Raw genomic sequence first — 24,283 nt, forward strand, 5'->3', positions numbered from 1 at the left:
GAACATTATGGAGCTCATAATATGACAAAACTATTTGAACTTGTATTGTATACATTTGAATTATTGATTATTAGGAATACCTGTTAAATTTCTCATTAATGCAATTATCTAATCAACCAATCACATGGCAGTTGCTTCAATGCATTTAGGTGTGTGGTCCTGGTCAAGACAATCTCCTGAACTCCAAACTGAATGTCAGAATGGGAAAGAAAGGTGATTTAAGCAATTTGAGCGTGGCATGGTTGTTGGTGCCAGGCGGGCCGGTCTGAGTATTTCACAATCTGCTCAGTTACTGGGATTTTCACATACAAACATTTCTAGGGTTTGTGTATCTGTGCAGGATAATGCACAGTGTCACAAAGCTCGAAACATTTCAAATTGGTTTCTTGAACATGATAATGAGTTCACTGTACTCAAATGGCCCCCACAGTCACCAGATCTCAACCCAATAGAGCATCTTTGGGATGTGGTGGAACAGGAGCTTCGTGCCCTGGATGTGCATCCCACAAATCTCCATCAACTGCATATATATATATTTAATTTGTTCATTCTTTATTAAGATAAGTGGTTGCAATCAGTTTATTTTAGCTACAATTAAATTAACAAATGTAGTTGACTAAACAATGTTTTTTTTTTTTTTTTTTTTAATGTAGCTAAAATAAATTGTTTGCAACCACTTTACTTAAAAATGTTGTATAGTTTTTTCCCAGTGCAGTTAGTCACCAGTGTCGGTCACAAAGTTTATGGAAATAAGCTTTGTGAAGATGACTGCATGGCAACAGCTGGTCTTAAATTCTTTAGACAACACACACACTACACACACCCCTGCTCTAATACAATTCTGACATATAATATCTCAAATATGAAATGCAAAAGTTTAGAAGAAATAAAAAGCATGCTTCCTGTACATAGTCTTCTCAAATTCCAGTTTTTATTCAACATATTCCTGATCATTGAGAATTATTATCAACATTAGAACTCAATACTGGATCTCACAAGATAGTGATTTGTTTCAAGCAAATATAAAGAAATGTGAAGAAAGCTTCATACTGATTTGCATAGATTTCTTAGAGTCAAACTACTGTCACTAAAGTTCTGACTAAAGGAGAAGTATTGAATCTCTGATACGAGATAAACTCTCATTTTCACACAGTTCTCTCTTCAGTCAGTGTAGAAGCATCATCTTGAGCTCTGAGAGGATTTCTGTCGTCTTCAACTCTCTTCTCTGGTGAGTCATTTACACAACACAGTCAAACTTACTCTTACTCCTGGACTTTTGAGATTCTGAAGTGCTAAGGTTTGAAACATGTTCAAGAGAAGCATATCCTGTTTTTCTTTTGTATATTTTTTTAATCTTCTCAGAGAAGGGTAGTAGGAGTTCTGTATTACATAATCAGATTCCAAAAATCAAGTACTCGTGATTAGAGTACATTTTATAATGCTCATAATCAGATTATATGTTTACTTTTTACATGATTATGACATGATTCATAATTGATTGATTCTCCCTAATTTATTTATTTATTTTTCTAATTAAAATTTTACTTTGTACAAATCTCAGTGTGTGTCATACCATTTAGCTTTGACTATATTCACAATAAAGAATGGCTGTGTAAATGTCATGTAAATACATTTGCAAACCATGCATCTTTAATTTGGATGGAAAAAAAGACTCCACATTCACTGTGTGTTCATATCCAGCGATCTTCAATAACTGTGGATTCTGGAAGTCTGGATTACATTTTTTAAATCTGAAAGACTTTTGGTTGTGTAATGTCATTGCTGTTTCATGTTTATTAATGTTTTTTCATGTAATGCAAATGTTTTCCCAAATGTTTTTGTCAACCAAACATACATTACATACTTGAAATATCTCTGAAAAAGTTAATATTTCAATAATTAAACAACACATTCACATGTTCACATTTCAATGTGGTTTAATAGTCACATTAGCACTCAGTTAAATTAAATATATATTTTTTTAGTATTCAAATAATACATTTTAAATGTTTATGATTTATTTCATTACTTCACCTCACAAACCCTTAATGTAAAGTTCTTACACTAAACCCAGTTTGGGAGATCCTGGTTTTATCTAATGTTTAATGAATTTAATGATGACAATATAAATTTTTTAAAATATATTTTCTTTCTCTTTGCTTTTTATATCAATGATACATTTTATGGTGGGTTTAAAACAAGCTAGATAAAAGTAATCTGAACATGTAATCAATAATGGATAAATGTTAATTAATCTCAGCTCTGGATATTGTTTTGTGTTTGGATGTAAAAAATGACTGTAGGACTTTAGAAATAATGAGTTTATGCCAACACAAGAGCTATAAATTAATTAAAAAAGGAAATTTATTTATTATTACTTATTAGGACTGTCAAATCGATTAATCGTGATTAACTGCATCCAAATTAAAAGTTTGTTTACGTATGCGAGTGTACTGAATATATTTATATATACACATGTATATATAATATACAGTTAGTGTTACGTTCATGGACTTTCAGTTTCCTTATTTGGTCATGTTCCTTTTCCTGTTTGGTTGATTGGATTAATCCCCACCTGTCTCCATTCCCCTGATTACTTGCCTTGTGCTTAAATACCCTCTCTGTCTTTAGGTCCTCCTTGTCTGTGATTATCGTATCGTAGTGTATTGTTATGTTAGACGTGCCCTTATTCTCCCGCGATCATTAAAAGAACCGTTTTATATATTTTCTTCCTCATGCGCCTTCATTAACACACCAGCAGGTGTAATAGTTAGGTCCATATATATTTGGAAATAGGCACAATTTGTATTATTTCAGCTGGTGACCAAAACATATTTAAGTTAATGGATATGGGCTTAAAGCACACACAGCTTTAATTTGAGGGTATTTTCATCAAAATTGGAGTGAAGGTTAAGGAATTACATCTTTATATATCTATATATGTACCTCCCCTCTTTTCAAGGGACCATAAGTAAATGGACAACTGACTCAAAAGCTGTTTCATGGACAGGCCTGGACTATTCTTTCAGTATTTCTACATCAGTTAAGCATCTAAAAGGTCTGGAGTCTATTCTTAGTGTGCCATTTGCATTTGGAAGCTTTTGTTGTGAACCACATCATGTGGTCAAAGGAGTGATACAAGTGAAACACACAACTGTTAGGCTTCAAAAAACAAAACAAACTCATCAGAGAGATAGTAGAAACCAAATCAACAGTGTGGTACAATCTAAGAAAAAAAGAATGCATTGGTGAGCTCAGGTTCAAGCAAGAAAACAGTGATGGATGATTAGAGGATCTTCTCCATGGTAAAGAAAAACCCTGTCACAACATCCAAAGAACACTCTCCAGAAGGCAAACTAAGAGGCAGGTACTCAGAGGTCGAGATGCTGCCTGCCCAGATTCAGTCAAATGGAGAAATGTTGAATGGGTGGCACTTCATAGTACGAATGGAGGATGACCCAAAACACAAAAAGCAAAAGCAATGGAATATTTTGCAATGGCCAAGTCAGTCTCCTGATTTCAAGCCGATTGAGCAGCATTTTACTCGCTGAAGACAAAACTAAATGCAGAAAGATCCTGAAGTCAGCTGCAGTAAAGACCTGGTAAAGGTGATGTCATTGTCTGCACAGTATTCTCAACAACAAAAAATAAACAAACATTTGATTTATGATTACATTTATTTGTCCAATTACATTTGAGCCTCTGGAAATGGGTGTCTGTGTATGAAAATGGCTGTAATTCCTGTTTTGTTGAAATATACATAAACATTTTTCTTGTTGTCTAAAGCCCAAAGTCTTTACATATATATATATATATATATATATATATATATATATATATATATATATATATATATATACACATGTAGTGGTGGCGGTTATTTTTTTTTCTTCAAATTTATATATTTAGTAAAATGCAGTGAAATCAAGAATCTGTGATTTGTTGATTTGTTAATTCCCTTTCAAGGGGTCGTATGGTGCAATTTCATTTTGGTGTGTTACAAACTCTAGGTGCATAAAGAAGATCTGTAAAGTTGCAATGAATAGAGTTTCAAATCCAAGGAGATATTCTTTATCCAAGTTAAGACTTGTCCACGGCTTACTAAAACACCAGGTTTAAACATACCCCCATGTCTACATCACTGTGTGGGAAGATTTACATAATGCCGCCCAAATGTTCACACAAAGAAAGGAGGAGTACCTTTTATTCTCTCTGTTGCCACCAGCGCCATGTTGTGCAGATGCTGTATGTTTTATTGTGGAAGTGAAAACTACTTTGTTTGGCCTTCAAAAAGAGGATGATATCCAACTTCATAGCTCATAGTTATTAGATCAAGACAATGCCAGGTCTCATTCTCATTCTGCATGCGAGTCTTGTATCAAGTGAGATTGGACAAAAATCTTGCATGCAAAACTTTAACAGTTAGTTTCCTTATTTCTCAATTAAGCATTGTAATTAAAAGGACAATTAAAGTGACATAAATATATATAATACACAAACAATTTTTTTTTTTCTGGTTGTGATTAATCACGATGAATAAATAGAAACTGACAGCCCTATTTACATACACATAATTTATTTCTTTATTTGTATATTCTGCTGTAAGGTGGAGTGCATGTAAATGATGGAGACACTGGTGACGTTCCTCCTCACTGGATCTCTGATACAAGGTCTCTTTCTTATAGATTATTCCTCTTTTTTTAACAAGTTGAATTTATATTATGGAAGCACTTATAAGTGACCTTTGTGAGACTGAAGAGCAATAAGTGCTGCAGAAATTTGTTCTGAATATCGACTTTGTACAGTTACTTCTTTTGCCTGTTTGTGTTCATTTTAGGTGTTTTTTGTGGCTACAGTATCAATCTGCCACAGAGAGTAGAAGCTCTACGAGGATCCTGTGTTTTCATACCCTGCTCATTTGATATTGATCCACAGCTGAGCATTTACCTCACTAACAGTGCAAAGAGAAAATGGTTTAATGCTGTAACACAAGTGTTTGACTCCAGCAGCCCCAACACTGGACTGTTAAAAGGAGAAATATTTGGCACTGCTTCACAGAAAAACTGCACCACACGCTTCGATAATCTTGATCAGAGTCATAATGGGTCATATTACTTCAGACTTGAAGCCGGCATTTTATTGCAATATAACTACAAAGAACCTAAACACACACAAGTTCAAATTGCCGTCTTAGGTGAGTGTCATATTGTTCATGATGTTTCTAGAGTGAAAAAATAAATCTACTACTGTACAATAGCAATGCACCTTCATTTTATCTTGTAATATTTAACTGCATTTCTATGTGTGTTTCAGGATCTCCACCCAAACCCACACTGAGTCTCTTTAAGGATCAGCAGGAGGTGATGAAGATGATGGAGGTGATTGAGGGAAGTTCAGTGATTCTGCGCTGCTCTACTAAGATCTTCTGTCCGTCTCGTCCACCATCTCTCAGATGGAGCTCATCTCTCAATGTGAACGTCACAGAACAGCAGTATCAGAACCAAACTGAGCTCATCTCTGATCTGAACTTCACTGTTTCTCAGCGTCATCACAGAGTCACTTTCACCTGCACTGCAACACACCAGCTACAGCAGCCGATCACGACACAAGAGTCCTGGATAATACTAGTTCAGTGTAAGAGAGGACAATCTATGCTCAATGACCAACTATAATTAGTGCTGTATGTCAGAAAATAATTGTCTAAATGATTTCTCCTCCATCAGATGGTCCTAAAAACACATCGGTGAGGATAAATCCAGCTGGTTTGGTCCTGGAGGGCTGTTCTGTGACTCTGAGCTGCAGCAGTGATGCAAACCCAGCAGTGAACTACACCTGGTATAGAGACACTGAAGGACTCCTGAATCCAGTTCAGACCGGACCAAACCTGACCATCAGCAACACCGACCCGTCACACAGAGGACGATACTACTGTAGAGCTGAGAACAAACACGGCACTCAGAACACATCAGTGCTGCTGGAAGTCCAGTGTGAGTACTAAAAGTTGCAACTATTTATATACAATACTTCCATTTGTGTTATTTTAAAGTTGCTGTCTTTACTACTAGATAAAAAATCTGTGACATCCAGTGTGAGCACTTGTAAATCTGCTGAACGTCCAGTGTGAGTATTTATTTACCTAGTGGATGCCCAGTGCGAGTACTCTTCTGGATGTCCAATCTCAGTACTTGGCTGTACGTCTAGTGTGAATACTTGGTAATCTGCTGTACGTCTAGTGTGAATACTTGGTAATCTGCTGTACGTCTAGTGTGAATACTTGGTAATGTGCTGTACGTCTAGTGTGAATACTTGGTAATCTGTTGTACGTCTAGTGTGAATACTTGATAATCTGCTATAAATCTAGTGTGAATACTTGGTAATCTGCTGTACGTCTAGTGTGAATACTTGGTAATCTGCTGTACGTCTAGTGTGAATACTTGGTAATCCGCTGTACGTCTAGTGTGAATACTTGGTAATCTGCTGTACGTCTAGCGTGAATACTTTGTAATCCGCTGTACGTCTAGTGTGAATACTTGGTAATCCGCTGTACGTCTAGCGTGAATACTTGGTAATCCGCTGTACGTCCAGCGTGAATACTTTGTAATCCGCTGTACGTCTAGTGTGAATACTTGGTAATCTGCTGTACATCTAGTGTGAATACTTGGTAATCCGCTGTACGTCTAGTGTGAATACTTGTTAATCCGCTGTACGTCCAGCGTGAATACTTTGTAATCCGCTGTACGTCTAGTGTGAATACTTGGTAATCCGCTGTACATCTAGTGTGAATACTTGGTAATCCGCTGTACGTCTAGTGTGAATACTTGGTAATCCGCTGTACGTCTAGTGTGAATACTTGGTAATCCGCTGTACGTCTAGTGTGAATACTTGGTAATCTGCTGTACGTCTAGCGTGAATACTTGGTAATCCGCTGTACGTCTAGCGTGAATACTTGATAATCTGCTGTATGTCTAGTGTGAATACTTGATAATCCGCTGTACGTCCAGCGTGAATACTTGGTAATCCGCTGTACGTCTAGTGTGAATACTTGGTAATCCGCTGTACGTCCAGCGTGAATACTTGGTAATCCGCTGTACGTCTAGTGTGAATACTTGATAATCCGCTGTACGTCCAGCGTGAATACTTGGTAATCCGCTGTACGTCTAGTGTGAATACTTGGTAATCCGCTGTACGTCTAGTGTGAATACTTGGTAATCCGCTGTACGTCTAGTGTGAATACTTGGTAATCTTCTGTACGTCCAGTGTGAATACTTGGTAATCCGCTGTACGTCTAGTGTGAATACTAGGTAATCCGCTGTACGTCTAGTGTGAATACTTGGTAATCCGCTGTACGTCCAGCGTGAATACTTGGTAATCCGCTGTACGTCTAGTGTGAATACTTGGTAATCCGCTGTACGTCTAGTGTGAATACTTGGTAATCTTCTGTACGTCCAGTGTGAATACTTGGTAATCCGCTGTACGTCTAGTGTGAATACTAGGTAATCCGCTGTACGTCTAGTGTGAATACTTGGTAATCTGCTGTACGTCTAGCGTGAATACTTGGTAATCTGCAGTACGTCTAGTGTGAATACTTGGTAATCCGCTGTACGTCCAGTGTGAATACTTGATAATCCGCTGTACGTCTAGCGTGAATACTTGGTAATCCGCTGTACGTCTAGCATTAATACTTAGTAATCCGCTGTACGTCTAGCGTGAATACTTGGTAATCCGCTGTAAATCTAGTCTGCATACTTGGTAATCCGCTGTACGTCCAGTGTGAATACTTTGTAATCCGCTGTACGTCCAGTGTGAATACTTTGTAATCCGCTGTACGTCTAGTGTGAATACTTGGTAATCCGCTGTACGTCTAGTGTGAATACTTGATAATCCGCTGTACGTCTAGTGTGAATACTTAATAATCTGCAGTACGTCTAGTGTGAATACTTGATAATCCGCTGTACGTCTAGTGTGAATACTTGGTAATCTGCTGTACGTTTAGTGTGAATACTTGATAATCTGCTGTACGTTTAGTGTGAATACTTGATAATCTGCTGTATGTCTAGTGTGAATACTTGGTAATCCGCTGTACATCTAGTGTGAATACTTGATAATCTGCAGTACGTCTAGTGTGAATACTTGATAATCCGCTGTACGTCTAGTGTGAATACTTGATAATCTGCAGTACGTCTAGTGTGAATACTTGATAATCCGCTGTACGTCTAGTGTGAATACTTGGTAATCTGCTGTACGTTTAGTGTGAATACTTGATAATCCGCTGTACGTCTAGTGTGAATACTTGATAATCTGCAGTACGTGTAGTGTGAATACTTGATAATCCGCTGTACGTCTAGTGTGAATACTTGGTAATCTGCTGTACGTTTAGTGTGAATACTTGATAATCTGCTGTACGTTTAGTGTGAATACTTGATAATCCGCTGTACGTCTAGTGTGAATACTTGGTAATCTGCTGTACGTTTAGTGTGAATACTTGATAATCTGCTGTACGTTTAGTGTGAATACTTGATAATCTGCTGTATGTCTAGTGTGAATACTTGGTAATCCGCTGTACGTCTAGTGTGAATACTTGGTAATCTGCAGTACGTCTAGTGTGAATACTTCACCGGACAGTGTCTTCTTGTCTCCAGAGACATCTTTAATCGTTTTGGTTTCTGCATTGACCTGCGTATGCTGCCCTTTTTATTTATACTAAGAGTGTGAATCAGTGGGGGGAGGGGGTGGGGGCTTCAATAGAAACTGATTTTAGACTAACAAGAATGTTTTGAGTTCCAAAAATTACATAATGTTTTTATATGACCTCTTATATGTCAAAAGATCAACTGAATTTTGATTTCTCATTTCATGAACCCTTTAAACCTTTATACAGCACAGCTAGTGTGAAGTAAACTGGTAATAGGTAAAATACAGATATGTGGTGTTTTGTATGGCCTACTGTAGATGCTTGCACACATGCTTCAACACGTTGCCTGCATCTTGAACTTGTACAGTGGAGAGATTTAAACCTGCAGCCTTTCAAATCTTGAACTGTAAACCACACATTCTACATCACATTTCTTTTTTTTTCTTTCCTCAGATGCCCCCAGAAACACATCGTTGTCAGCGTTTCCCTCCAGTTCAGTGATGGAGGGCAAATCAGTGACTCTGAACTGCAGCACTGATGCAAACCCAGCAGAGTTCAACTACACCTGGTACAGAGAAACCGGATCTGAATTTGAGCTCCTCCAGACTGGATATAATCAGACCTATATTGTGACAAACCCTACATATGGAGCATGGTATGGCTGTATTGCTCAAAACCAGCATGGCCAATGCAACACAACAATTCAACTTGATGTTCAGTGTGAGTACAAAAGACAGACCTCAAAGTTATGTAATCTGATAACCTTAATCTGATCCCAGATAACATAAATACTGTATACATAGTACTTCAACTGCAGTATTTGCAGCTAACATAAAACAACTCTAGATGGCACTGCAATTGAATGAAAAGTGCATTGTTTATGGTGAATGTGAATGCAAATTGACATTAAAAAGATACAATTTTACTATAAAAGCATGCAAGAAACACTTTCAAACTGTCAAAATATGACTTTCATCACTGATGGCACGAGTCTAAATGATTTGACAGAGACTGTGTAGGATCTCAGAAGAATAAAACTGTTCTGTGAATATAAAAATATTCTTCTGAGATTTTTATCTACAATGCAAAAAAGAAGCAATCTGTGAAGTTTATACTTAAAAAAAGGTCACAGTTGCCAAAACTTCACAATAAAAATATTGTATAAACATTTTAGTCTTTTTCACTGGAGAAACCATCTAGATTTTCTTTATCCTAACAATCATATTCTCTATTTCAGTTGCGCCCAAAATCTCCAGCTTTTGTAGCCGAAAAAGCGTAATGGAGTGTGTCTGTGAGGCTCATGGGAATCCCTGCCCTACAATCGAGTGGCGTCTGTCTGGACATGTGTTCACTAACTCTACAGAAACATCCATCAGTGAGGAGATGTTAGGAAGCACAGGAGTGAAGAGCATCCTGACCGTCCATCAGTCCCTCACAGACACGGATGTCCTGCAGTGTTTCAGCGCAAACATTTACGGCAGCGCTAGTCAACAGTTTCAGACCATCCCACCGCCACAAGACATGGGTGAGAAACAAAACAACAGCTTTATCTGATTGACAAGATCACAAATAATATCCTTTAAAGCACTACTTGCAAGTAATGTATTATGTACATGTTCACTTGCATTACTATGTTTTAGACACTTAAGTACACTTAAAATTTCCAGTGTGTAATAATGTCAATACTTGATTTTAATTTTAACCGTAGTGTTACTCAATGCATGGTTATTATAGTTCACTATAACTTAAACAGAATGTCTCAGTTTTGTTATGTAACCCAGGGAACAGAGATTTTACATCGGCACTGATGTTAGGGGTCTAATTTGAGAGCCACAATCACCTCTGACTATTACAAGAAATGGCCAATGACTACTACTGCATATAGGTTGCTTGCCAAGCCTCACCCCTTACATAATAGCGGTATATATAGTTTTTGTTGAAGAACTATGAAAGCATCCTGGCATTCAGCACACTTCAAGGTTGTGGCATGAGGGACATAACGTGCCATGTCCATCAATAACCCACCCAACACCCAGTACGAGACAGAAATTATAAAGTATAAATTTCGGGTATCTCTTGTTCATTGAAACCACAATAATGGGGAAGACTGCTGACTTGGGAAACTTGCAGAAGACAATCAGTGACACCCTCCACAAAGAGGGTAAGTCACAGAAGGTCATCACTGAAAGGGCTGGCTGTTCACAGAGTGCTGTATCAAAGCATATTAAATGCAAAGTTGATTAGAAAGAAGAAATCTGGTAGGAAAGGTGCACAAGCAACAGGGATGATCACAAGTTTGAAATACTGTCAAGCAAAGCTGATTTAAACATTTTGGAGAGCTTCACAAGGAGTGGAATTAAGCTGGAGTCAGTGCATCAAGATTCACCATGCTCAGACGTCATCAGGTAAAGGGCTACAAAGCCTTTTCTGAAACAAAAAAAACATCAGAAGCATCTTACCTGGAATTAGGAAATCAAGGTCCGGAGTCTGGAGAGGCACACAATCCAAGCTGCTTGAAGTCTAGTGTGAATTTTCTGAAGCCAATGATGATTTGGGGTACCGTGACGTCTGTTGGTCTGCTGGTGTTGGTCCATTGTGTTGTATATCAAGTCCAAAGTCAATGCAGCCATCTACCAGGAGATTTTGAAGCGCTTTATGCTTTCATCTGATGACAAGTTTTATGGAGATGCCGATTTCCTTTTCCAGCAGGACCTGCCCAGAATGCCAAATCCACTTCCAAGTGGTTTGCTGACCATTATATTAATGTGCTAATTGGCCAGCCAACATGCCTAACCTGAATCCCATATAGAACCTATGGGATATTTTCAAGAGAAAGATGAGAAACGGTCGATCCGAGCTGAAGGCTCAATAATGCCTCAGCAGTGCACAGGCTGATCGCTTCCATGCCACTCCTCACTCGTCTCAGGGACGTTCTGCTGTCTTCTTAGAGGACTTAGTTATACTTAAGTGATGATCAAATGGAGCCCAAACGGACTTTAATCCTGAGAAATGTGTTCATATTTGCCAAGACACTGAAGTCTGTAATCAAACATCCAAAATCTCAACATGAACTCAACATTTCTCATCAAATCCACATTCATTTTATAGCTCTGTATTTTCCACTAGCACAACTGTTGACTCATTTGGGTCTATTTTTATTCCTCCTCATAAACCATATAAAATAGTTTAATGGTTTTAATGATAGCTTAATGAGATCTCCCTGAACTATGAAAGACCAACCTCTGAGCAATAAAGCACTCCTTTTCAGGTTTCCATTATCCATCGGTGCTGCTCGGAGCAGCTGTCGGTGTTTTACTGATGCTGATCGTGTGCATCGTGATGCTCTACTGTGTTCGGTGGGTACAAATGCCCTTTGAGGAATAAGACAACATGATTATACTATATAAGATATTGTGTACATACATAGGTATGAGTGTGTGTGTGTGTTAAATCTTAATACTGTTTCATTTCCTGAATGATTACATTACTGAGATATTGTAAGCATTAATGTTTTAATGATCTTTTTTTAGAAAAAGGAAAGAAAAACCTTCAGAAACCAGACAAGACGACACATCTGGACACACTCCGACTCAAACAGTGAGTGATTCATTCTAAAAGACATTACAGACAGTTGTTCAGCAGATCTTCACTCATTTTGCTGTTTCTTCTCCATCAGGCCATTGCTCTGGATAATGTCGGTCAGTTTGTGTATGATAACGGCATGTGGTCATCCACTGCACCAGGTGCACAGGAATATCTTCATTATCCCTCCATCGACTTCACAAACACTGAATCACAGTCAGAAGAGATCAGGGACATCGCCTCCTGGATAGGACAGTAGTTCATTCAAAATTGAAATTTTGCTGTTCATTTACTCACCCTCAGGCCATTCAAGATGTAGGTGACTTTTTTTCTTCAGTAGAACAGTAAAAAGATTTTTCCTTGGTAATTAATTATTTCCTATTCAAATATATGTACTACTATTTCTACTTTTATTTTTCATTAAATCTTAAGTATCAAGTGTATTATTAAGATGTGTACTTTAGCTTAATTAAAAGGTTTCTGCAAAAGGAGTAGGCTACAATTGCTAATAAGAATAATTATTATTATTATGTAATCAGTCCATATCATTTCTAAACTGAAAGTTAAACTGAAACTGATATCGAAGCAGGCATGAGGAACTTACAGTCTGATACATCTGGAAGAATAACGTCTTATTTAAATGTTTGATTAAATTACTTTCATTAAATTAACAAATTCACTCCCACTCTGTCTTTGCTAAAGAACAATGAGATGACATTAGACTGTTTGTGTTGTCTAGGAAAGAGTTTATGTTAAGGAAAGAGTTTTGAGCATAATGTATAATAACTCTCACAAATAAACATTTGACAATCTAGCAAATAAATCATTTATCTTTTGAAATTCAAATGGAACAAAATGTGTGTAATATATCACTTTTTTTCTGACAAATTTCAAGATTTTTACCCAAGGATTCAAGTTTTTCTGAAATTTTTTTTTTCAGAATTTTATTTTTTATATTTTATTTTAAATGTCATCCTGAACAATAAAGTTGACTTTTTTTGAACTTGTAATTTTATTCAGTATATTACCACATCATTATATAGAGACAGGCATTAAAAGAGCACGTTTGTTATAGAAAGCCTTTTACAAAGGAGGACATTCAGCATTTGTGAATAAAGAATTTGCCTCTCAGAATATAAAGTTGACAAAATCATGGATGTTCAACATTTATGAATAAAAGATTATACATTCAGAACTGTTAAGTTTGATATTCAGAATTTTAATGCTTATGAAATTGTGGAAGTTGGAATTTAAAAAAAAAAGGTTCCATTACAACAACAAACAAAAAAAATGCTTTACAAAATATATGGTCTAAAATCACTATTATTTGTAAGCACATAAAACAACACTTTGGTGGTGAGTGTTACTTATCGTAATCACAGGACCTGATGTGCAGTTTCCATCCGCTCTACTAGGAGGCAGAAGCGTCTTCAGTTTCAGCCTGAGACTTTCAGATGACTGACATCATGACATCAGACTAGGGAGGTCCTTATTTTTGGACTTTTGAAATCTTCTGCTCTCACCCTCACAGTCAACTCTCCTTACTGAGAAATGGAAACAAACCAAAGTTAGCAGAGACTGGACAAAGTTGAAATTCTTCATATAATCTTAATGAAAATAACACCACATAATTAATACTTCTATGACACCATTAGTAAACTGTGAATTATTTGTTAAAAACAAGAACTCAGAAACAGTGTTGTTAGTCTTAAAATGGTAAATTACAGCCTTGAGTTCGAGTCTCATCTCACAGACCTAGGAACAAACACTCGTAATAAAGAAGTTAAAAGTGTTCTGCCATGGTCATGACATGTTACCAAGTATGCTAACTCATACTCAGAGTTTGTGCTCTGCATTAATCCCATCACAATGCACACACAGCAGTGAACACATACCCCACATACACATATCCCTGCTTCAGCACCAACTACAGCAGTTTGAGGTTCAGTGTCTTGTTCGAGGGCACCTCAGTGGTTTTGAGCGTGGAAGTGAGCGCACCTACACCTACAATCCCTGCTGGTACTGAGACTCGGACCCATGACCTTCAGGTTACAAGTCTGACTCTCGAACCATCAGCTCTTGAAGTACCTGCTGATATAAAGATACATGTGAGCACACCCTAAATGACAAATTATCTGCATGGAATTGTGCATATATTACAAACTTCTAGTGGAGCAACAAATAAGAGGGTGAGAGGTTAACATTTCTATATAAAAAAATATATATTTTTTTAAAAAAGTACATTTAACCCCCAATAAGGGCCACCATAAAGCAAAGCATTTCAATACAGATACTGCAGATGATAACTCTGTGAAAGACTCTAAATGTAGAGTAAATGTAATACCCAGCTCTGTGTGTGTGTGTGTGTGTGTTTGTGTGTTTATACACACACACACAGAGCTGGGTAGTCACGCTACGGTCACTAAAAGGTTCTGACTAAAGGAGAAGTATTTTCACACACAGTTCTCTCTTCAGTCAGTGTAGAAGCATCATCTTGAGCTCTGAGAGGATTTCTGTCGTCTTCAACTCTCTTCTCTGGTGAGTCATTTACACAACACAGTCAAACTTACTCTTACTCCTGGACTTTTGAGATTCTGAAGTGCTAAGGTTTGAAACATGTTCAAGAGAAGCATGTCCTGTTTTAAATCTTTAGTATTGTTCTGTATTCTCATGTAAAAATCTAGAAAAAAAAATCGAAAACTTGAATCTAGAAATTTAGATATAAAGAGTTTATATTTCAAGAAAGAGTTATAAATTCAAACACAATAATTATTTTTTTATTCTATCAATCAACATTTGCCATTGCACACCGGTGGGTGATTGATAAGTGCATATGATAAACACAACAAAAACAAGTCCAACATTTTTTTTTTTTCATTCTATTAAAATGTGTTTATTTGTATATTCTGCTGTAAGGTGGAGTGCATGTAAATGATGGAGACACTGGTGATGTTCCTCCTCACTGGATCTCTGATACAAGGTCTCTTTCTTATAGATTATTCCTCTATTTTTAACAAGCTGAAATATTATGAAAGCACTTCCGTGTGACCTTCATGAGATCGAAGAGCAATAAGTGCTGCAGAAATTTTTCCTGCATATTAACTTTGTATGATTACTTCTTTTGTATGTTTGTCTTCATCTGTTTTAGGTGTTTTGTGTGGCTACAGTATCAATCTGCCACAGAGAGTAGAAGCTCTACAAGGATCCTGTGTTTTCATACCCTGCTCATTTGATATTGATCCAAAAACTTAAAAAGACCTCACTAACAGTGCAAAGAGAAAATGGTTTAATGCTGAGCAAACAGAAGTGTTTGACTCCAGCAGCCCCAACACTGGACTGTTAAAGGGAAAATTATTTGGCACTGCTTCACAGAAAAACTGCACCACACGCTTCGATTCTGTCAGTCTGAGTCATGATGGATTATATTACTTCAGAATAGAATCCAATACACTGAAATATAGCTACTCAGACTCAAAAGTTCAAATTGCCGTCTTAGGTGAGTGTCATTTTGTTCATGATGTTTCTAGAGTGAAAAAATAAATCTACTACTGTACAATAGCAATGCACCTTCATTTTATCTTGTAATATTTAACTGCATTTCTATGTGTGTTTCAGGATCTCCACCCAAACCCACACTGAGTCTCTTTAAGGATCAGCAGGAGGTGATGAAGATGATGGAGGTGATTGAGGGAAGTTCAGTGATTCTGCGCTGCTCTACTAAGATCTTCTGTCCGTCTCGTCCACCATCTCTCAGATGGAGCTCATCTCTCAATGAGAACGTCACAGAACAGCAGTATCAGAACCAAACTGAGCTCATCTCCGATCTGAACTTCACTGTTTCTCAGCGTCATCACAGAGTCACTTTCACCTGCACTGCAACACACAAGCTACAGCAGCCGATCACGACACAAGAGTCCTGGATAATACTAGTTCAGTGTAAGAGAGGACAATCTATGCTCAATGACCAACTATAATTAGTGCTGTATGTCAGAAAATAATTGTCTAAATGATTTCTCCTCCATCAGATGGTCCTAAAAACACATCGGTGAGGATAAATCCAGCTGGTTTGGTTCTGGAGGGCTGTTCTGTGACTCTGAGCTGCAGCAGTGATGCAAACCCAGCAGTGAACTACACCTGGTACAGAGACACTGAAGGACTCCTGAATCCAGTTCAGACCGGACCAAACCTGACCATCAGCAACACCGACCCGACACACAGCGGACGACACTACTGTAGAGCTGAGAACAAACATGGCACACAGAACACATCAGTGCTGCTGGACGTCCAGTGTGAGTACTAAAAGTCATTATTTCCTCCCAACAGCAGAGCCAAGGTGCCTTGCTCAAGGACACCTCAGTCGTGGTACTGAAGGTGGAGAGAGCACTGTACATTCATTCTCCCCATCCCATCCCAAATCATTAACCAATAAACCACAACTTCTCAATGCTCTAGACTGCTCTAGACATTGCATTTGAATGGAAAGTGCATTGTTTATGGTAAAAATGAATGCGAATTGACATGAAAAATTTCTTATTTTACTATAAAAGCGTGCAAGAAAAGCATAACTTCACAGCATGAAAATACCCTACTAAAGAATATGTTGACAATCGTAAATAGGTTGACAATATATAGTCAGAAAATGCATATGGGAAGACAGAGGGAGACTTGGTTCCCCTTTTGTAAATTATTTTGTAACAGATCAACAGGTTCAAGTCATGCCACAGCATTTTGAAATGCAAGGTTTCCGAAATAAAACATTTTTGAAACTGCTCTTAAACCAGTCAAAGTATTAGAAACTGTCAGCAGTCCTTCTATAATGGAAATGTAGTGACTATAAAATGGGGTTAAAATTATTTTCTGAGCATTAGATGCTGCATATTAAACACTGTTTTGGCAAAAATAAAAAATAAAAAGGTACAGTTTGCATCAATCCTTTGAGTCGTGACGACAACTAGGCCTAATTAAATTATGTTTAATCAACAAACTACACCAAAGTTATTTGATTGAGTTGATTACTCATTCCAAACCTTGCATGACTTCCTTACTTTTTTGAGAAATGTCTCAGTATCTTTTCATCCATGCAATGGACGTCAATGGGGTCCAGTGTTGTTTGGATCCCGAAATCCTCCAAAATATATTTTTGAAATAGTCATGTCAGATTTTTTATAACTGAGTACTACTGTAAGGAAAATGAGTTCTTCAACACATTAATGCCATTTTCACCAGTATGGTATTATCGTAGACTTATAGGAACTAACTGTAATTTTAAAATTGTGGCTTGTTCCTCTTTTCTACTTCAGCAAACTTTTGTACTCTGTTATGTTTTTCTTCTGTTGTTGTCATGAACTTTTGTTTTCACCCACAGTTCAGACAAGTCATGATTTTTTTAGATATTTTTTCACTGTTTATATTAAGGGAACTTTAAACAAATTAACATGGTTTTACTGTGACATATTTAGTGTTTTATCAATAAAATAATAAACATGTTTTACACTGGAGAAACCATCTAGATTTTCTTTATCCTAACAATCATATTCTCTATTTCAGTTGCGCCCAAAATCTCCAGCTTTTGTAGCCGAAAAAGCGTAATGGAGTGTGTCTGTGAGGCTCATGGGAATCCCTGCCCTACACTCGAGTGGCGTCTGTCTGGACATGTGTTCACTAACTTTACAGAAATATCCATCAGTGAGGAGATGTTAGGAAGCACAGGAGTGAAGAGTGTCCTGACCATCCATCAGTCCCTCACAGACACGGATGTCCTGCAGTGTTTCAGCGCAAACATTTACGGCAGCGCTAGTCAACAGTTTCAGACCATCCCACCGCCACAAGAGACAGGTGATCTGATTGACAAGATCACAAATAATATCTTTATCCTTGTGGAAAATATGTGTGAATTATTCTATTGAAAATACTACATGCAGATAATATATTAATGTCAGTACAGTTACATGCCTATGTTAAAGACACTTGAGTACACTTTTAAAAAGTGCAATATGTAACTATATTCATTTCATATCAGAGATCTCCTGAGCTGTGATAGACCAACCTCAATAAAATAGAGCAATGAAACTCTGCTTTCCAGGTTTCCATTATCCATCGGTGCTGCTCGGAGCTGCTGTCGGTGTTTTACTGATGCTGATCGTGTGCATCATGAAGCTCTGCTGTAAACGGTGGGTAAAAATGCCCTCTGATTAAACACAAGAAAACATGATTACATAATATATATTAGTGGTGACCTCAAATAGTCGTTGATTCGAGGCTTCAATTTTAGTAGCCTGATTCGACTACCAATCTCACAGTCGAATAATGAAGAACATCTCAGAAAATTGGAATATCATGGAAAAGGTCTTTATTTTTTTGTAATTACATTTTAAAAAGTTAACTTTCTTATATTCTAGATTAATTGCACACAAACTGAAATATTTAAAGAGGTTTTTTGTTTTAATTCTGATGGTTATGACCTACAGCTCAGGAAAATAAAAAATTCAGTATCTCAAAAACTTAGAATATTAAATTTTGAGCTGGATTAATTTGATTAATTTTGAGTATGAATACTGGGTACCTCTTGGACTAGTTTAGAACATGCCACCACAATTATTGGAAAGACTACTGACTTGACAGTTGTCCAGAAGACAAACATCAAAACGTAAGTCACAGAAGGTCATTGCTGAAAGGGCTGGCTGTTCACTGAGTGCTGTATCGAACTATATTTATATAAAGTTGACTAGAAGGAAAAAGTATGGTAGGAAAAGGTGCATAAGCAACAGGGATGACCACAGCTTTGGGAAGATTGTTAGGAAAAGATTGTCTGATTCAAAGCAAAAAACACCATTAAAAGAAAATGCTTTGAATTTTTTTAATAAAATGCTGTGAGTTTAGCCGCCATGTTTCTGCACGTTTTTGCATGAAGATCGCATCTACAAAAGGAGTGCATCCTTTTTGCAGATAGCATATAAGTCCTAATATTAATGTTATGTTGTATAAATAACGAAGCGTATTCTATATGAAATTATGAGTTTAATCCCATTAATTAAAAACTTGCTATCAAATGCGTCACTCTACTGGTCATCTTCAGCACGCACAGCTCAAAAAAGAAATGCAGAACATTAATAACTACTGTCATATAGACGTTAAACGGCAGTAGCTATAATGAGAGCACTATTGTAAAAAAAACTGAATTGTTAGGGTTTTGCTGACGTTTAGTGTTAACTATCTTTAATCAAAACATAAAACATTATTTACCCCGTTTGTAGCCTATCTGTGAGGTGTTCGTTACACATTTTCCCTTTGTGTTATAACATCAGTAATTGTCTTACTTGACGCAATGAATTTTGTCCGGCCACCAAACATATGATTTGACTATCAGTCAAATATCGGCAATATTAGAATTTTTTTATTCTGATATATATTAATATATATAAATTATCTGGAAACTCTTTTTTTTTTTTCAGAAAAAGGAAAGAAAAACCTTCAGAAACCAGTCAAGATGACACATCTGGACTCACTCTGACTCAAACAGTGAGTAATTCATTCTGAAAGACATTACAGACAGTTGTTCAGCAGATCTTCACTCATTTTGCTGTTTTCTCCATCAGGCCATTGCTCTGGATAATGCTGGTCAGTATGTTTATGCCGATAATGGCGTGCTGTCATCCATCACACAGAGTGCACCAGAATCTCTTCATTATTCCTCCATCGGCTTCACAAACACTGAATCGCAGTCAGAAGACATCAGGGGCAGCGCCTTGCTGACCTGTGAATACGCTGCGGTCCAACACTGTTCTGCAGGAGCCACAGATGCAGAGAACAACACCTCAACATCTGAGACACAACCCAAAAAACACAACATGAAAGCAGAGATCACAGACACGCCATCACTGGCATCAGAAGACGCGATTTATGAAAACACCAGCCATCGCTACAGAAAGAAATAACTTTTTTAGGTTTTATAGAGCGATTTAATGGATAGTTCATCCATTCATCTGCTGCCACAGGGATTAAGTTTGATCTTCTGCCTTATGTGCTTTTTTGACTCTTAAAGTGACGGTACTCATTGACTTTTTATTACCAAGGACCACGATTTCAGCTAAAAATCTTCCTTATTCTTTTACTGAAATAAAAAAGGCACCTACATCTTGGGTGGATGGTACTGATAACAGTTTAACATTATTTACCTTAGCGTACCTTTGGGGTCTTTGCTATTATATTCCAATATTTATAGTTATAGATAAAGAGTTGTTTTTTACAGATGACTTGCTGCTGTGTTTAATAATTTAAGTTGTTAAAATAACATTCTGTTCTGTAAATGCATTGTGTCCTGGTTTATTTAGCAACTTTTCAGAATACCAAATTAAGTATGCAACTAAGAACTGTAAGACTTTGAATGTTAAAGTGTAAAATTAAAAATCGTAGAAGGGTTCATCAGTTGTATTGGCTGCACTGAGGGGCCCCCAAATAATTCTGCTTAGGGCCCCATAAAGGCTTGGGTCAGACCTGCCTTCAATCATCTCAATCATCATAATACTTCACATTTGAGCAATCCAAAGGATACAAGCACCAAAGAGGAAGTAAAAACACAAATTATATATTTTGCAACCTGTTTCCGAAAAGACTTAGAGAAGTTCAAAACAATAAACATTCAGACGAAAAAATGAGAGTTTAAACTGCTTACCTCTGAGATGAGAGCAGGAACACATGCTCGAGCACACACACACACACATTTAATTCTTTATCTTAAATACAGTTATTTTGTAACTGTTTTAGTTCTGTCTGTATCCTGCTGTAATCATGAATGGTTGTGATATTAAATCATTAATCAATCATCAAGAATCATATTTGACTGAAATCCATCCTGATTTTGAAGTTCATTAAATATAAATTGTGCATAAGATCTGAATGACTAATGTCGGTCTTTCTCTGCTGCCATCTTTACACAAGTTTAACACTCAAGCACCCCAGTAATGGTTTAATACTCAGTTTTCTTGTAACCGGAAGTTGTGGCCTAACGTTTTATGTAAAATCAATCAATTCTGTCACAACACATTTGTGGTTGGAAATGACAATGTACAGAATATAAATGACATTCTCTTGTTTTGAATTTATTGTAACGTTGCAGTCAATCAATAATTAGTCTGTTTTCCTGAAAGAGGAAGACTTTAACAGTTACATTCCTGTTATCTATGTCAACTAGCAGAGAGATGAGCTCAGAGCTACAGAGAAGTAGCAAAAGAGACATTTTCATTCTGTGTGAACTTTAAAAAGTAACTATATGTCAATTTCATTCACTATAATGGCTTCTAACAAGACATTTCTTTCTCCAAACATCTGTTGTTCTGGGAGGACGTCATCAGGTGAGCAGATTCGAAATTCTGCGAAAAGTGCAGATTGCTTTACGGCAGCAAAAAAAATGCATTACTTATGACAGTGAACTTAAGACTTCTATAGGTGTCTCCGAAAATACACAAACTACATGCTTTCAAAACAGTAAAAAAAAAATGTTTTGTAAAATTGTAAATGTCAAAAATTTCTAAATTTATGTTTAATTTTATGTTAATGTGTTGCGGTTTCTTTGTAATTATTAGTGAAATCTGCTAGCAATTTGTAAATACATATTGTTTCAATGCAGATCCTAAAGCACATTAACAAAAAAGAAAAAATTACATGAGAACATGATTTTTAAAAACTGCATTTTAACAAATATTGTCATCAATGAATATTATAAAGATTTGAAATATATGTTGAAATATTTTATTCTAAATGTAACATTTAGATAACATTTTTATTCTTATTTTTAAATTTAAACGAAGGTTTTTCACAAAATTTGAATGTTATGAATAGCATGTTTGTGTGGGTGAAATGAAATATGTTTATATAATTTAAATAGTTTTTATTTTTAAATTGTCCTTGCACCTGCCTTTAAAAATGTGCAGGTTAAAATGATTTTTAATATCATAACAGAAATGAACAGCATATTTGTAATAGGGATTTCGTGCACACATTACACAACACCTCAGACTGTTGAAACTTTCCAGACATGTTCATGTCCCCATGTGAGAAAGTGTTTCACAATTTCAACAAAAACATTCTTAACTGTATTTTTTAAAAATGTGTAAAACTGACCAGGAACATAAACAAAACCAATTCAGATAAAGAACATCATATTTCATTTTCCTTTCATTTTGCTTCAGTTATATGAGGGGAATAAAAGATGAAGACATACAGGAACTCAGTCATTTTTCAGTTTATTTTCTCATGAACTCTTTTGAAACAAACAGTCAAGCACACAATTTTATCAAAGTACAGTTTTCCTTTCAAAGACCTCGACCGAACAACGTCTGACAGCTCAACATCGAGACAAATGTTGAGAGGAAGGTCAAAATCCAAAAATCTCTTATGTAAAAAGCAAACATGCACGTGTTACATATGGAAAAGATTTCAGTAGGGGACTTTTTTGTTAAAAAATCATTTTACTCCAAACCCAATACAGCTCAGTCACCTCATCTGTACAAACATCAGTGCAGAGCACAAACACTGGAGACTGTAAAGATCACGTTGGCAGTAGAAGCTTTATTTGAAAGCTCAGCTTGGCTCAAAACGAAGGGTTGCTGTTGTTAAGACACCAAGGTGTTCGATTCTAGTAGAAAAATTGCTGTGTTTTTCATGTCTGGAATGCTCTAAGAGGAGATTTGTGTGCGTGTGCTTTCTCTACTGAGACTCATAACGTGCAGGAGAAAAAAACCCATCTCAAATCATCTAAAGTAATCGCTGCACTACTGCTAAACGAGCCGAGGAAGACGTGCGCTTACCGAGGAACATGAATACTGTGTGCGACATACAAAAGACGGACGACAGAAGGCCGAAACTTCTTAGAAACGGTGATCCAAAATTACAGTTTGGCAATAGACCACCAGGGGCAGTGTAGAAAAATGTTCACTCGTGAGATCCTCAAAAAAAAGTGTCGATTGATCACAATGCTGTACGAAATATTAGCCGCCAAGTTTATATTCGAATAGGAGATTCATAAAACGTTATAAATACACTCGTTTTGGTTCTTCTGACAAGCAAACAGAAATAAAACCGCTTCAGAAACGATAAACTAGAAAAGTAACATTTAGAAGGAAGAAGCACAGGTTGTGCTGCATAGAAATGACTAAAGTCTCTTTACGTTTCTGGATTCAGAGCACTTTAAACAGTGGTTTTTACACATAAAACAACATTGAAATGGAGACTCTATGCTTTTTTTTCTTCACTTTTTTCTTTTCTTTAAAAAATACGGGAAGCACTCAGTCATTTCTGGACATAGATGTTCTTAACCAGCCATCTGATTCACCTTCGCAAATATACATTTGTACATTTTTGGTATGCATATCATCTGAAAAGGAATATATTTATATATCTAGAATATTTACAGACTGAAGAAACTCTCTTATAGACAGAAATATCCTCATCTAACAATCGCAAAAAGAGTCTGATGCTAAACTGCTGTACAAACACATACATGGTGTCGACTATGTCATATTTAACAAAAAAAAAAAGGTCCCTTTGTGTTTTCTAAATGTTATTATTAATCAATAATAATAAAAATATATAATATATATATATTATATAATATATATATAATTATATATATTACATATAACAATTATTTTATAAAATTTATTTAATATTTAAAATGTAATAGAACAGTAGTTATTTCTACAGCAATACTAAAAATACTGTATTACAGTCATGAGAATTGCCATTAAGCATAATTCGAGATCCATTAAAAATGCATTAAATTTTGGGGAACGTGCTTAATTGTCATGAAAAAGTTCAACTAGGAATTATTTTTAAATTCCTTAGAAATAGACTGCAGTTTTTTTAGAAATAATCTTTTTTTTCTCTAGATTTTGGGTGTTCATGTTTAAACTGGTGGATGTATTCTTATGGAAAAACAATGTCTGATGTTATAAATGCATCAGATCTGTTGCAGTTCACTGGCCTTTCCCTCCGAACGCAGCAAATGAAAAAAAAAATAAGAAAAAAAGACAAAACACCAACCAAAAATGCAGTGGAAATGTAAGACTATGT

General features: G+C 36.4%; 3 protein-coding genes and 1 long non-coding RNA gene across 4 annotated transcripts in view; 2 read left to right on the forward strand and 2 right to left on the reverse strand.

Moving 5' to 3' along the window:
• The first annotated feature begins 788 nt into the window (after positions 1-788).
• Positions 789-10,186, forward strand: LOC113057010 (myelin-associated glycoprotein-like). Its single transcript, XM_026224002.1, has 6 exons — positions 789-1,228; positions 4,607-4,670; positions 4,838-5,194; positions 5,314-5,634; positions 5,724-5,987; positions 9,870-10,186. Exons 2-6 carry the CDS (start codon positions 4,622-4,624, stop codon positions 10,184-10,186), a joined length of 1,308 nt encoding a protein of 435 aa, XP_026079787.1. The 5' UTR covers positions 789-1,228; positions 4,607-4,621.
• A 911-nt stretch (positions 10,187-11,097) lies between these two features.
• On the reverse strand, positions 11,098-14,325 carry LOC113056600 (uncharacterized). The gene is made up of 5 exons (XR_003277728.1): positions 14,110-14,325; positions 13,600-13,758; positions 12,180-12,457; positions 11,873-12,003; positions 11,098-11,671 (listed from the first exon to the last, which is right to left on the reverse strand). It is a non-coding gene; the product is annotated as an uncharacterized LOC113056600 (long non-coding RNA).
• Positions 14,326-14,453: 128 nt separating this feature from the next.
• LOC113065157 (myelin-associated glycoprotein-like) lies at positions 14,454-21,059 on the forward strand. The gene is made up of 9 exons (XM_026236385.1): positions 14,454-14,752; positions 15,131-15,194; positions 15,363-15,710; positions 15,830-16,150; positions 16,240-16,503; positions 17,762-18,049; positions 18,297-18,384; positions 19,666-19,732; positions 19,810-21,059. The coding sequence occupies exons 4-9, from the start codon at positions 15,880-15,882 to the stop codon at positions 20,146-20,148; spliced, it is 1,317 nt and encodes a 438-aa protein (XP_026092170.1). The 5' UTR covers positions 14,454-14,752; positions 15,131-15,194; positions 15,363-15,710; positions 15,830-15,879; the 3' UTR covers positions 20,149-21,059.
• A 3,068-nt stretch (positions 21,060-24,127) lies between these two features.
• LOC113057017 (fatty acyl-CoA reductase 1-like) overlaps positions 24,128-24,283 on the reverse strand; it is a gene marked incomplete at its 5' end in the record, with an annotated part of 9,786 nt that continues 9,630 nt past the window's right edge. Inside the window, one exon of the mRNA XM_026224015.1 lies at positions 24,128-24,283. This exon is cut by the window's right edge and continues 586 nt beyond it.

The sequence above is a fragment of the Carassius auratus genome, chromosome 4 (genome assembly GCF_003368295.1).
Source record: "Carassius auratus strain Wakin chromosome 4, ASM336829v1, whole genome shotgun sequence".
Taxonomy (NCBI): domain Eukaryota; kingdom Metazoa; phylum Chordata; class Actinopteri; order Cypriniformes; family Cyprinidae; genus Carassius; species Carassius auratus.

Coding starts and splice junctions, on each gene's coding strand:
- LOC113057010 (XM_026224002.1), top strand. CDS start 4,622: ATGATGGAGACACTGGTGACGTTCCTCCTCACTGGATCTCTGATACAA. Junction 5,195..5,313: donor AGTTCAAATTGCCGTCTTAG/GTGAGTGTCATA, acceptor TGTGTGTTTCAG/GATCTCCACCCAAACCCACA. Junction 5,635..5,723: donor CTGGATAATACTAGTTCAGT/GTAAGAGAGGAC, acceptor CTCCTCCATCAG/ATGGTCCTAAAAACACATCG.
- LOC113065157 (XM_026236385.1), top strand. CDS start 15,880: ATGAAGATGATGGAGGTGATTGAGGGAAGTTCAGTGATTCTGCGCTGC. Junction 18,385..19,665: donor ATGAAGCTCTGCTGTAAACG/GTGGGTAAAAAT, acceptor TTTTTTTTTCAG/AAAAAGGAAAGAAAAACCTT. Junction 19,733..19,809: donor GACTCACTCTGACTCAAACA/GTGAGTAATTCA, acceptor TTTCTCCATCAG/GCCATTGCTCTGGATAATGC.